Source organism: Rhinatrema bivittatum, chromosome 3, assembly GCF_901001135.1.
Source record: "Rhinatrema bivittatum chromosome 3, aRhiBiv1.1, whole genome shotgun sequence".
Taxonomy (NCBI): Eukaryota; Metazoa; Chordata; class Amphibia; order Gymnophiona; family Rhinatrematidae; genus Rhinatrema; species Rhinatrema bivittatum.
The window spans coordinates 370,253,817-370,269,012 of NC_042617.1; the positions used below are offsets into that span (position 1 = coordinate 370,253,817).

The window sequence follows — 15,196 nt, forward strand, 5'->3', positions numbered from 1 at the left end:
GAACTGAAAAGCTCAGAAAAGGGTAGTGGAAGGAGAGAAATTTGCATTTGAGAAACTGAATGCTGGGACCATGCTGGGTGAACAGATGAATCAGGGTTTTCAGTTACAAAGGAGAGGGGCAAGGAAGAAGGGAGGAGCAGATATATAAAACCTTTAAATGTAACCCCTAATGAAAGAGGAGACCTCGAGGGCAGCAGAGAGAAGCCAGATGAATGTATCAAGGAATGAAAAGACAAAAAATGGTCAACAGAACGGAGAACCAGCCAAATGGAACTGCAATAATCTAGCACGAGAGGTAAAGACCTTTCAAGGTGACTGAAGGTCAAACACATACTAATACACCCAACAATGCACACTGTACATTACTTAGACAAGACTCTGCTTACCTGCAGCATTCTTCAAACCAGCGGGCAATGTAATCCCACATGTAGTAAGGCTCAAAGGAATTAAACAGAAGATTGGCAGTTTTAATTAGCTCAGCAGTTTTCTTATTCTCCCGCAATTTGCTAAAATAAAACATAAAAATGTATTAATAACCAGATTTCATATACAAGAAAATAAAATCTGTCCCTTGTTTAGTATATACTGCTGGCTCTGAATTCTTCAGCATTACTCTTGTTCCAGCAAAGTTTGCCACTGTAGCAGCAGAAGCCACCTTCATTTCCCCTCCCTCCCTGGAGCTGGAGTGCATCACTTCTGCAATGTACCCGAGTCCAGCTGGAGAGAAGACTTAACCAGAGTCAACTGTGTCACAGTGCTATGGCCGAGACTAATGGTTGTAATAAGTGCCAGGAGCAGTTAGCTCACCCGATCAGTACACGCCATCTCTTCTCGTCTGGCATGAGTACAAATTGCCCTTTAGGATGTTCATTTCCAAATGAATTTCTAATTTAACTTTACATTGCAACATCCAGGATCCCACATGCTGTTACAACAAAAACTAGGTGGCCGATATTCAGCCGCAGAGCGGTACCTATCCGGCTAACTTAGAGATATTCAGCAGCGCAGCGGAATATTCCCAGCTATCTTAAAGTTAACTGGATAAGTATATCCAGCTAACTTTAGGACAGCCCTACAGGATGGCCAGAGTAAGCCGCATAAGTTAAGTAGCTAATTCTGCTCCTCCTGGAAACACCTTCCGGCTGCATCAGGCTGCCACTGAGACTTCAAAACAGCTCTATTGTATTCTGAGCATCAAGCCAACTCTTCCTCGCTTCTCAGATTTTTCTTGGGTCTCTTATATTTGCTGGAATAAAGGGTGGGCCCCTTCCTGCCTAAACCCACTCTTCTGCTGTTCATGCTGCAGTCATACTTCACCATCCATCAGTGTGAAGTCCGAGAGGCCTGAGACTAGGATCAGCACAAAAATATCACAACTTGCACTCATTCGGTATGATGGCAGTGGCTAACATGCCTTCGTGAATAGAAAAACAAAATGAGAAGAGACATGGGGGAAATCTTAATGATTTTGTTGGTTATAACCATCAATTGAATTATCTAAAAACCATGGCTAATGCTCAACAAGTTAGAAGCGAGGAACCTAACCCACTTTTTGAGGGAATGAGTTAAGCGCTACCACTAGAAAACTTTGGCAACCTGATGGCTGTTTATGTTGTGGATGCGTACATTCATCGCAATCTGAATAACTTGCCTGTGAATCTTAATGTCATTGCGCTGATCTCTGCCTAAGTGCTGTCAATATCATTGTTATCCGAGAGCTTCAAAGTTACCACCCAATGACAACCAACAGTCAGGATGGAAGCTGCTGGTGCATGAACAATGCAGGAAGTTGCCTTTGAGTTTATTTACATAATAGGAAAACTGGTTCTTACCTGCTAATTTTCATTCCTGTAGAACCACGGATCAGTCCAGACAGTGGGTTGAGCCTCCTGTCCAGCAGATGGAGACAGAGAAAAACTGAAAGAGTATCCTATATCAGGAGAGCGACCCCTAGCGTCCCTTCAGTATAAAGGATATCAAAGCAGAGAAATATAACGATAACCCGTAAAAGATCAACAAGAAACCGCAAACTATGAACTGGTAACTGGAAAAAATTCAAAACATTGTGAGAAAAAAATTGCTCTGATATACATATCTAGCAGGGAGATACTCCCGGTGCCTGAAAATTCTGATAGGAGACCACGCGTTCAGTTGCTCTGTAAAGAACAAAAGGAAAAAACACTTTGAGCGGACATAGAAAACAGTAATGTAGCCACGGCGGGAGTCTGGACTGATCTGTGGTACTACAGGAATGAAAATTAGCAGGTAAGAACCAATTTTCCTTTCCCTGTACGTACCCGGATCAGTCCAGACAGTGGGATGTACCAAAGCTTCCCTAAGTAGGGTGGGACCGAGATAGTCCTGGCTTGAAGCACCTGTCTGCCAAAGGAGCCAAAAACTGGCGCCTGGACATCGAGACGATAGTGGCGAGCAAAAGTATGCAGCAACTTCCAGGTAGCAGCCCTGCAGATCTTCTGTGGAGACACCAACTGACTCTTCACCCAAGAAGTAGCCTGCGAACGCAAAGAATGGGCCTTCAAGCCCTCCGGAACTGGCCGGCCCCGACAAAGATAAGCCGACGCAATCGCCTCCTTAAGCCAACAAGCAATAGTAGCCTTAGAAGCCTTATTGCCTTTATTAGGGCCGCTCCACAAGACAAAAAGATGATCCAAGACGCGGAACTAGTTCGTAACAAGAAGAAACTGTAGTAGAACCCTCTTGACATCCAGCTTGCGAAGCTCGCCACCCGGCATGCTGGCAACATCCTCGAAGAGAAAGCTGAGAGCTCCACGGACTGATTCACGTGGAAAGAGGAAACAACCTTCGGTAAGGAGGGGGGACCGTTTTAAGAATAACCCCTGAATCAGAAAAACGCAGGAAAGGTTCCCTACAGGATAAGGCCTGTATCTTGGATACTCTCCTGGCTGAGCAGATAAAGGTAAGGAACACCACCTTAAGGGTCAGGTCCTTAAGGGTAGCCCGCCGGAGAGGCTCGAAGGGTGGCTCACAAAGAACACGAAGCACCAAATTAAGAATCCACGACGGACAAGTAGCCCGGACAGGTGGGTTCAAATGCTTAGCACCCTTGAGAAAGCGAATAATGTCTGGATGGGCCACCACCGCATAGCTATCGATCCGCCCGAGGAGGGAAGCAAGGGCAGAGACCTGCACCCATAAGGAGCTAAGGGACAACCCCTTTGAGAGACCATGAGACACAGAGGCCCTGCGCACCAGGACACAGGACACAAATTCTCAAAGACTCTCCAGACCCGGACATAAGAGAGAGGTAGAAGTCTTACGAGCCCGTAACAATGTGGAAATCACCTCCTCCCTATAACCCTTCTTCCTAAATCGCCTCAACTCATAAGCCAGGCTGCTAGACAGAAGCGATCCACCTGATCTAAAAATACAGGACCTTGGTGCAAAAGGTTGGGAAGGTGACAGAGGTGCAGCGGACCCTCCGTGGCAAGGTTCACGAGGTCCGTGAACCATGGTCTCAGCAGCCACCAGAATGACTGGGCCCTTGTGAAGTTCTATCCTTCTGAAAACCTTTCCCACCAGAGGCCAGGGTGGGAACACGTAGAGAAGAATGCAGCGTGGCCAGGGGAGGACCAGGGCATCCATGCCTTCCGAGCAGTGCTCCCCTTCTGCGACTGAAGAATCTGGGAGCCTTGGCATTTTCCATCGTGGCCATGAGATCCAAGTGGGGGGGCCCTCCACTGGCGCACTATCAGGTGCAGCGTGTCATTGGACAGCTCCAATTCTCTGGGGACTAGATACTGGTGACTGAGAAAGTCGGCTTGAACATTGTCCTTCCCCGCAATGTGGGAAGCTGCCAGTCGATCCAGATGACGCTCCGTCCAGGAAAGGAGCTTGCTGGCTTCCAAGGCCACCAGACGACTCATGGTGCCTCCCTAGAAATTGATGTACGCTACTGTGGTGGCATTGTCGGAGAGGACTCGTACAGCTCAGCGATGGATCAATGAAGAAAAGCCTTGAGCAAGAGACAGACCGCTCGGGCCTCCAGACGATTGATGTGCCACTGGGATTGCACTGGGAACCAGAGTCCCTGGATAGACTGAGTCTGACACACCGCTCCCCCGGCCGAGAGGCTGGCATCCATCGTAACAATGATCCACTGAGGAGTCTTCAGGGGGATCCTCTTCAGGAGGTGGGCGAGTGAGAGCCACCACTGCATGCTGGCTACAGCAGAGGTGGAGAGCGGTAGTGGAGCCCGAAACACCGCCGAGACTGGTTGCCAGCGGGACAGCAAAGCTTTCTGTAACGGACGCATATGTGCAAAAGCCCAAGGCACCATCGATAGTTGAAGCCATAGAGCCCAGTACCTGAAGGTAGTCCCAGGCCGTGGGGACGGATAGGGACAGGAGATGACGTATCTGATCCATGAGCTTGAGCGCCTGAGTCTCTGGCAACAACACCTTGCCCACGTGGATGTCGAAGTGAGCTCCCAGGAATTCCAGGACCTGGGAGGGTTGAAGGCTGCTCTTGGAGAAGTTGACTATCCACCCAAAAGAGGTGAGGAACGGCAAGACTCTGCTGACCGCAATCATACAGAGGTTCTCCAATTTGGCACAAATGAGCCAGTCATTCAGGTAAGGGTGGACTAGGACTCCGTCCCGGCGAAGGAAGGCCGCCACTACCACCATGATCTTGGTAAATGTGTGTGGTGCGGTGGCGAGACCAAACGGAAGCGCCCGAAACAAGAAGTGCTGACCCAAGATGTTGAAGCGGAGATACTTCTGATGGTCGTGGCGGATTGGAATGTGCAAGTAAGCCTCTGTAAGGTTGAGGGATGCGAGATATTCGCCTAGGCGAACCGCCGCTATAACCGCCATCAGGGTCTCCATCCGGAAATGGGGAACCTTGAGGGCCCGGTTGACTCTCTTGAGATCCAGGATGGGCTGGAAGGAGCCATCCTTTTTCGGAACGACAAAGTAGATGGAGTACTGGCCGGATCCCTGTTCCTCCAGTGGCACAGGGACTATGGCTCCCAGCTCCTGCAACCGGCCAGAGTCTGATACATCGCTGGATGCTTTCGGCTCCCGCAGGGAGAGACGAGGTAGTGGTCCGGGAGTTCCCGAGCAAATTCTAATGCGTAGCCATTTTCGATCACTTCGAGAACCCACTGATCCGTTGTAACCTTGACCCATTCCGCAAGAAAGAGGGACAGACTACCACCTAAGTTTAGAACGGAGGAATGGGCCGGCCTCATCTCATTGTGAGGACTTGCAGGTTACCATTTCGGAAGGGCCAAACATCTCTGTGGAAGGAGCCCCGCACTCTGTTATTATACCTGCGCTGACCACGGAAGCGAGAGCGCGAAGGAAAGGACTTAGTCTGTTTAGGACGGTCCTCAGGCAGCTTATGGATCTCATCATCACTCAAAGATTTAATAAGCTGATCAAGCTCCTCGCCAAAAAGCAACTTACCCTTGAAAGGAAGTGTGCCGAGCTGCGACTTGGAGGAGGGGGGTCTGCAGACCAATTGCGCAGCCAAAGAAGCCGTCTGGTCGAAACTGCTGACACTGTGGCCCTTGCCTGCACCCGGAGCAAGTAGTAGAGGGCATCAGCCCCATACGCTACCGCGGTCTTCCAGCCGATCCGCCTGTTCCGCCTCTGCAGACGGGAGGTCCTGGGAGCTGAGTAATTGTTGAATCCACTCCCAGAGCAAGGACTTCAAAAATCCGCTTGAGATGCAGTTCCAGTTTGCGATCCTGAACATCCTTGAGCGCTGTGGCACCGATTACGGGGATGGTGGTCCATTTGGTGACTGCGGAAACCAAAGTGTCCACCTTGGGAACCTTAAGCATCTCCAGGCATTGGTCAGGAAGGGGATAGAGCTTGTCCATTGCCCTGCCCACCCGAAGACCGGCTTTGGGAGACTCCCATTCGAGGAGTTGCATGAGCATGGGGTGGAAAGAAAAGTACGTGGAGGAGCCCTGGGACCCACCAGGACCGGGTCCACATTCCCTGAGGCAGCTGCACTGGAGGAATCCTCAGGGGGGTTTTCGATCCCCAGCTCATCCAGAACAAAAGGAATGAGCGGATCCAGCTCTTCCCTCTGGAACAATCTCAAAACCCACGGGTCGTTACCCTCTATTGGGGGATTAGTAATCAGATCTGGGTCCGTATCTGGATCGGTGGGGGGGGGGGGGGGGGGGGGGGTCCGGGAAGGTCGGAGCGCCTGGCACTGTCCTGACCCGGATGGAACCCTGGGAATCTGGGGCCCTAGGAGGCTGGGCAACAGAGACCCGAGGGATCTTAGCCGGAGGGGGGGGGGGGCCTGCGAGGGGTCCTCCTGTTCCTGGAGGCTGGCTAAATAAGATTTGTGAAGCAAGAGGACAAAATCTAGAGAGAAAGGATTATGCTGGGCTTCCCCAGGTAGTGGGGGAGGGGGCACAGGGTCAGAGGAGTCAGGCACATCCCCCCCCCCCCCCCCGGGCAGGGCACAGAGCTGAGATCAGGTGGAGAAATTCTAAAATCTGGCTCTCCTCCCCCCTGAGGCACAGAGCCTGCAGCGATGTCTGAAACCAAAATGGCCGCCGTTCCCGTGGCTTTTAGCGAAGCAGCAGCCTGACCCCGGACCACCGACCTCGCTGGAGTCCCAGAGAGTTCTTCACCCCCCGGCAAGCAAGCAGAACATAGGCCAACGCGAGAAAGCTGCAGGCAAGACAGGCAGCCGATCGCAGCATGAGAAGAATAAATGTGCCGCAGAGAAAATGAAAGCAAAAGAAAAAACAGCTGAGCTGGGCTGCCACGTGGAGCGAGAGCAGGAGAATGAATCCTGCAATGCTCTGTCCTCTTTGTCCTGAGAGCAACTAAATGCGGGTGAGGCAGAAGTGCTCTGTCTGGCTTCCGTGACCTTTTTTTTTTTTTTTTTTTTTTCGTTTGTGTCAGCAGCAAATAAGCAGTGCAAAAGGACCCGAGCCAAAGCCTCCCGGGTCCTGGTCAAGAGGGGGAGTGACTGGACCACCAGTATCGCCCCAAGCCAGTAAAAGTCACCGGGCAAGGAGTCCTAGGCTGAACCTTCAAGGGGCAAGTCCCCCTAGGACCCTATAAGAGCCAGGGGACACAATTGTCCCCTGAGAAACACAAGTTTTGAACTCTGAAAAAAGTATAACTTGTCTTTTTTTTTTTTTGTATATAGGAATAAGGTTGTCAATATTTGCTTCATCCTGAAGAAAAACAGAGGAGAAAGAACCCCACAGAAAGAAGAAAATGCTAAAGAAAGGGAGCCTTAGGTTCAACTGTCTGGATCTGCTGGAGACAGAGAAAATACTGGAGGGACGCTAGGGAACTCTCTCCTGATATAGGATACTCTTTCAGTTTTTCTCTGTCTCCATCTGCTGGACAGGAGGCTCAACCCACTGTCTGGACTGATCCGGGTACGTACAGGTAACAGTAGCTAAATTTTCTGAGGTTCAAATTCAGCAGAGCAGTGAGTGGGAAAGTTACCCGGGTAACTTTACGCAGATATTCAGTGGAGCATGTTCCACTGAACGTACCTGGTTAAAGTTACTGGGCAACCTTAGGACAGTGGCTTCCTCCATCAGGCTTCCCTGGCTAACTTTAGCCAGACAGTGCTAACTATCAGCACTGGCTGGATAAAGTTATGCCCTGCTCCCAAATGCACCCCGTACATTGCCTATCTTTACCTGGTGACATTTTATTTGGGTAAAAAAGTTAACTGGAAGAAATACTGCCAGGGAACTGGGAAAAATATTTAAATCTTGGGTTTTGTCTGGATAACTCGAAAAGTTACCTGGACAAACCCTTTAAGCACCAACCTCTCTGTCTGAGCCACATCAGGCTGACAGGCAAGTGAGCGTTTTAATCCAAGTATCTCTGGACCAGGTCACATTTGGAAAAAAGATAGTACATAAATATAAGACTAGAATAGTAAAGAATATGTACTTATGTTGGTTTTTGTTTTTTTTTTACAATTCCTAAGAGATACAGAAAGGAAAATTAGGTTCTTACCTTTGCTAATTTTCGTTCCTGTAGTACCATGGATCAGTCCAGACAGCTGGGTTATGCCTCCCCTCCAGCAGATGGAGTCAGAGAGAAAACTGAAAGCACCCCCTAGATATACTGGTGTGCCACCTGCGATCCTTCAGTATATGTGATATCAAAGCAGACAGGAATCCAACTATGAGAAATGCCACCCCCAAAATTTTCCAAAAACTCAACAGAGTGTATGCCAACTTAGAGGCCAGATCAAACAGGAACCTCCAGAAACACAGACAAACAAATAGAACATCAAAAATGCACAGGTAACATGCAACAACCGAACAGGGTATCGCGAAAAAACGCGTCATCTGTGGCGTGGACACGAACCGGAAAGAAAACACGAGCGGACTCCCAGAAGAAGAGGGCGGGCGTCTGGACTGATCCATGGTACTACAGGAACGAAAATTAGCAAAGGTAAGAACCTAATTTTCCTTTCCCTGTACGTACCAGGATCAGTCCAGACAGCTGGGATGTACCCAAGCCGCCTTAACTGGGGTGGGACCCTGAGAGTCCCGCTCGAATCACGCTGCTACCAAACGACTGTGAGGACGGCCCCCTGACATCCAGGCGATAGTGCTTGGCAAACGTATGCCAAGATTTCCAAGTGGCCGCCCTACATATCTCTTGGGAAGAGACCAATCGATTCTCCGCCCACGAAGTCGCCTGAGCACGCAACGAATGAGCCTTGAGCCCATCCGGAACCGATTTACCGCAGCCAATGTATGTGGACGCAATGGCCCCCTTCAACCATCGTGCAATCGTAGCCTTAGATGCCGGCAGCCCCTTCTTGGGCCCATTCCACAACACGAAGAGATGATCCGACTTTCGAAATTCGTTGGTAACCTCCAAATATCGCAGGAGAACTCGCCGGACGTCCAGACGTCGCAAGTCCTTACCTGGAGGAGACCGCAAGTCCTCCGCCGAGAAGGAGGGTAGCGCAATCGTCTGGTTGACATGAAACGCCGAGACCACCTTAGGTAAAAAGGACGGCACGGTTCGCAAGGAAACACCCGAATCAGAAATACGCAAGAACGGTTCCCTGCAAGAAAGAGCCTGGAGCTCCGACACTCTCCGAGCCGAGGAAATAGCCACAAGAAAAACCGTCTTGAGGGTCAGATCCTTCAACGAAGCCGAGTGTAGAGGCTCAAACGGAGCCACACACAAACCACGTAGTACCAAATTCAAGTTCCAGGAAGGACAGGGAAGCCGAAGAGGAGGACGCAAGTTCCTAACCCCTCGCAAGAACCGAGCTACATCGGGATGACACGCAAGGGAAGACCTGTCCAACCGACCTCTTAAGCATCCCAGAGCCGCCACCTGGACACGAAGCGAATTATAGGCCAACCCTTTCGTCAGGCCCTCCTGCAAGAACATGAGGATCTGAGGGACCGTCGAACGCTTAGGTGTGATACCCAATCCGGCGCACCAAGCATGGAAGACCTTCCAAACCCTAGCGTAAGCAAGAGTAGTAGAAGACAGACGCGCTCGAAGCAGGGTAGACACCACCGCGTCCGAGTAACCACGTTTCCTCAACTGTTTCCGCTCATAAGCCAGGCCGCCAGACAAAATCGATCCGCCAGCTCGAAAACCACTGGACCCTGACTCAGAAGGTTGGGAAGATGACCTAATCGTAGAGGGCCGTCCACCGCCAGGTTGACTAGATCCGCGAACCATGGACGACGTGGCCATTCCGGAGCCACGAGAATCACCGGACCTTGATGGGCCTCTATGCGGCGTAACACCTTCCCCACCAGGGGCCACGGTGGAAACACGTACAGAAGGATGTGACGGGGCCACGGCAGTACCAGCGCATCCACTCCTTCCGACGCGTGCTCTCTTCTTCGACTGAAAAACCGCGCCGCCTTCGCATTCGCCCGAGTCGCCATGAGATCGAGGTGCGGAATCCCCCAGCGCTGCACGATGAGCATCATTGCCTCCGGCGAAAGCTCCCATTCGCCGGGATCCAGATGTCGTCGACTGAGGTAGTCTGCCTGCACGTTGTCTACGCCGGCAATGTGGGAGGCCGCTAGACGCGATAGGTGGCGTTCCGCCCAAGTCATCAGCAGCGCGGCCTCTATCGCTACCGCACGACTTTTCGTGCCTCCCTGCCGATTTATGTACGCCACTGTAGTCGCGTTGTCTGACAGAATTCGGACCGCCCGGCCGCTTACCAGTGGAAGGAGGCGACGCAAGGCTAGACGCACCGCCCTGGTTTCCAGGCGGTTGATGGACCACGTGGACTGGCGTGCTGTCCAGGTGCCCTGAACAGCTCGGGATTGGCAGACCGCCCCCCAACCAGACAGACTGGCATCCGTAGTCACCACCAGCCAAGATGGGGGTTCTAAGGTCACTCCTTGGAGCAGGTTGTTCGGATTGAGCCACCAGGCGAAACTGGAGCGGGCCTCCTCCAGTAGAGGGAGTTCCAGACCGAAATCCTCTGATCTGGGATCCCATCGAGAAAGCAGAGATCTCTGTAAGGGCCGCATATGCGCGAAGGCCCATTGTACCATCTCCATAGTAGATACCATATGACCAATAAGCTGTAAATGATCCCACACCGTGGGAGATGGGAGATCCAGCAAACGTCGGACCAGGGCCATGAGATTGAACATGCGCTGATGAGGAAGAAAAACCTTGCCCACCGAGGTATCGAAGCGCGCGCCCAAAAACTCCAGTTGTTGTGTCGGTTCGAGTCTGCTTTTCGCGAAGTTGACTACCCAACCCAACGACTGAAGTTGAGTCACTACCAGGGAAACTGCCCGTTTGCAAGCCGCGTGCGACTTTGCTCTGATGAGCCAATCGTCGAGGTAAGGGTGCACAAGTACCCCCTGCCGACGAAGAGAAGCCGCGACCACGACGAGCACCTTGGTGAACACGCGCGGCGCGGTGGCCAGACCGAAAGGAAGGACGCAGAACTGGTAATGGGACCCTAGCACCATGAAGCGTAGAAACCGTTGATGACGCTCTCGGATACCGATATGGAGATAAGCCTCCGTCAAGTCCAAAGAAGCCAAATATTCTCCCTTGTGGACGGCCGCAATAACAGACCGTAGAGTCTCCATCCGAAAGCGAGGCACTCGCAGGGCCTTGTTTACCCCTTTGAGATCCAGGATGGGTCGGAAAGTACCCTCCTTTTTGGGAACCAGAAAATAAATGGAATACCGACCTGTTCGCAACTGGTCCGGTGGAACCGGAGTCACCGCCCCCAGAGCCTGTAAGTGATCGAGCGTCTGAGCTATAGCCAGCCTCTTTTCCATCGGACCGCACGGCGATACCAGAAAAAGATCCCGGAGGGGACGTACAAAATCCAACTCGTAACCGTACCGGACCACATCGAGGACCCATTGATCCGAAGTTATCTTGACCCATTCCTCCCAAAACCGGGACAGCCGTCCTCCGATAACGGGAACGGAGGAATGGGCCTGCGCACCTTCATTGCGCGGGCTTAATAGCAGCAAAACTTTGCGAGGAGCCTCCACGCTGCGGCCTCCTGCCCCGAAAGGAAGGAGACCAAGACTGGGTTCTCGTGGTCTGTTGCCGCTGGGGAAAGGAACCGCCTCGTCCCGCACGAAAACGTCGTTGACCGCGAAAGCGAGCCCTTGCATTCCCAAACGCCCGTGCTTGGCGCGGCTTATCCTCCGGCAACTTATACACTTTGTTGTCGCCTAGGTCCTTAATGAGCTGATCCAGCTCCTCACCAAAAAGCAGCTTGCCCTTAAAGGGAAAGGAGCCCAATCTTGCCTTTGAGGTGGCGTCCGCCGACCAACGACGGAGCCACAGCAACCGCCGAGCCGAGACAGCCGAGGACATGATGCGTGCCGACGTACGCAACAAATCATATAAGGCATCTGCGTTATAAGCGACTGCAGCCTCCACACAATTGGCCTGCTCAGCCTCGCCCGGAGGAAGCTCCTGCGTGGTCAGCAACTGCTGGACCCATCGCAGGTTGGCCCTCTGTACGAGGCTGCTGCACGCCGCTGCCCGAACACCTAGAGCCGCCACATCAAAAATACGCTTCAGTAAGACCTCCAGCTTACGGTCCTGAAGATCTTTCAAGGATATCCCACCCGTGACGGGGATAGTCGTATGTTTAACCACTGCCGTGACCGCCGAATACACCGCCGGTGTCTTTAGGAGTTCCAAGGAATCTTTAGGCAAGGGATATAGCTTTTCCATAGCCCGAGTGACCCGCAGAGAGGATTCAGGCAGCTCCCACTCCTTGGAAACAATCTGTAAAACCTTATGATGGAACGGAAAGGTTTGAGGAGGGGCCCGGATCCCTGCCATAGCGATATCCCCCGTCGAGGTGTCAGCGTCCTGGGGGGGCGCCGTGAGCTCAAGCTCCTGGAGGACATGCAGAATTAGTGAGCTTAATTCCTCCTTACCGAATAAACGCAGCACCTGGGGGTCGTCCCCCTCCACGGGCAACTGGTCGTCAGCCAACAGCAAGTCTGACTGATCCTGAGAAGCCAGAGCAGGATCCGCGGCCTCTGTGCCCTCAAGCCCCCCCCCGTGGGCGGGGAACACTGGCCCCTGCGGACCCCACTCCCAGTGGCTTTCCCTGGGGTAAGGAAGGTTTAGAAACCTTAGGGGGAGAAGGGGCTTCTGGCTGCCAACCCGCTTCAGCCTGCAAAAAGGCTTTGTGCATAAGCAGCACAAAATCAGAAGAAAAAGGGACCGACCGTTTTAAATTTGCCCGAAGGGATCCCGAGGGAAGAGGGACTTGAGGGCTATCCGGAACGGCTGGAGACCGCGTGTTTCGCCCGCCAGGGGAGGGGGGGAGGGAAGCCTCATCCTCCGAAAGCTCCGGGTCCGATTGCCGCGTGGCCAAGATGGCCGCCGCACTCCTCCCCGAGGGAGGAGGGGCCGGAGAATGGCTAGCAGGAGCGCTGCGATGCCGCGACGGGGAATGCAGCCCCGAATCGCTGCGGGCAGCGCTCGGCCCCCGGGAGGGTCCCTCGTCCCCGGGAAGACATCGGGGACAAAGGCCCTCCCGCGAGAGTCGCGCCCCCGTTCCAGCACAGGCCGCACAGGCCGAAGATCGCGGCATTGCAGGAACAAAAACGGCACCAGGAGAAAAAAGGCGCGAAAATCGAGGTGAGTGAATTCCTCACACTAGCACAGCTCGTCGGGTGGCCGAGCCACCCCCTCCGGGGTCCGAAGAGGCTCTGGCAGGCCGGGGTAAACAAAGAAAACCACTGCCTGTGCCCGACAGGACTAAGGTGGAGAATTTTTTTTTTTTTTTTTGTATTTTAAAACCCCCTTCAGGGTTGGGACCCCTGGAAGTGGGGGGAGGGTGACCGGCCCACCGGTAAGCTCTCCCCCAGCCTCAAAGACACCTAACCCGGGAACTGTCACAGGGCAGAGCCCTATGTGCCTGCCGTAAAGAGCTGAAAACCGCGCTGCGCTGAAGGAGAAAAAACACCAACACGGACAGACAGGAGTGAGGACAGAAAGATACCCGATGATCTTGTCCCTCTGTCAAAAATTCCCCTTATTTAATTAATTTTACGGTACAAATAACCTGACCAGACCAGGACCGCAGGTTATGCCTCTCAATCTGCTGGAGTCAGAGAATATACTGAAGGATCGCAGGTGGCACACCAGTATATCTAGGGGGTGCTTTCAGTTTTCTCTCTGACTCCATCTGCTGGAGGGGAGGCATAACCCAGCTGTCTGGACTGATCCTGGTACGTACAGGGAATGACTTTCAGATTCAAAGGAGACCTTATGTCCTGGCTGACCAGCAGCTGTCTGCTGACTTTCCTCATATCACACCTGCTCAGCTGTGCATGGTCCTTGCTGAACGGAGCTTGCACCTGAAGGTGCAACTCTGCTTCGCACTGGGTGTACAAGGTCCGGAAAACTTCTATCAATATGTCTTCCAAAATCACAGGCCCTAAAAAGGAAAGAAGAATATCTGAACTAAGTAGCCAAGTTTTGAGTTTGTGAAAAAAAAAAATTATATATATATATATCTATATATATATATATATAGATATCTATATATATATATATATAGATATCTATATATATATATATATAGATATCTATATATATATATATATATCTATCTATATATATATATATATATATATATATCTATATATATATCTATATATATATAAAACCTGCAACCTCTTTGTTGACCCTTACTTCTAAGTATTTTCAGAAAGCCAAGAGGACTGGTATCAGAATTTGGGTTAAAATAAAATCATTTACAATTTGAAGAGGCACGACCTAATTTCTAATGCTCCAATTTGTTAGGACTAGTCACTGAGCTGTATTTACATTACTAGTCTCATGCTTTTTTCTCTCATCATTTTTGTATTTTGAAGGGAATTTTGCATGCTTTTTATAGTGCAATATTCTAGCTACCATACTGGCCTTGCAGAAAAATTGTTCTGTTTCCAGTATATGACTTGATAATTCTTATACTAATGCAATAAAACCTATGAAGTGCTGACCCTGAGCTTTTGCAACCACAAATCATGTGAAGAAGGGACCTCCATGGTTTCAAAATCTCATGATCATCATCTTGGCCTTTTCCAGAAAGTGAAAGGGGAGGTTCTGGTGCAAGGCCAGGAGGTGCCATGACTGCTGGGTGCTTCAATATGGAGGGTTAGCTGCAGTATTAATCTCCTAAGAAAGCGTTAGGACTTTGCAGCCATCACAGAAGTACTCGCCTGCACTCCAAAAGAGCTACAGCTTCTATTCTGAAACAGACTGCATGAAACCACGAAAGAAAACTGCTTGAAGCAAAATGCAAAGGACCTGCAGGCAAAGGCCCCAAGACTGCACAATCCTACCAAGTTCAGGTTTGTCCAGCAGACTGATGAGAATTCTAAAAGGCTTCAGGTCCTGCATCAATGTGCTCTCTTCTCCGAGCCCTTTATTTTGCAGGATTCCCACCATGGCCTATAAAAAAAAAAAAAGGCAGAAAAAAAAAAAAAAGAATTAAATTTCACTTAAGATTCTCCATGTCCTCTAAGAAAGATCAATCTAATGTGCTCTGGGGCAACTGGCTCCTGCAGCAAGCATCCCCCAACCATGCCCAGATTTAGGGACAGGCAAATTGCCTCTGGTGTCAAATTCTTACAGGTGCTGGAGCTTTACCGCTGCTGCCAATTGCTAATTCTATGCCTGCTGTGTGGTGCCGCTTTTCT

The 15,196-nt window shown here is 51.2% G+C and overlaps 1 protein-coding gene across 4 annotated transcripts in view; it reads right to left on the minus strand.

Annotated features, from left to right (window-relative positions):
• DOP1A (DOP1 leucine zipper like protein A) overlaps positions 1–15,196 on the minus strand; it is a 237,564-nt gene that overhangs the window by 130,940 nt on the left and 91,428 nt on the right. For all 4 annotated transcript variants that reach the window (XM_029595531.1, XM_029595532.1, XM_029595530.1 and 1 more), the window contains exons 10-12: positions 14,840–14,948; positions 13,809–13,929; positions 387–506 (exon numbers count right to left, since the gene is read on the minus strand). In XM_029595531.1, coding sequence (XP_029451391.1) covers positions 387–506; positions 13,809–13,929; positions 14,840–14,948 — 350 coding nt within the window. The remainder of the gene's footprint in view (positions 1–386; positions 507–13,808; positions 13,930–14,839; positions 14,949–15,196) is intronic.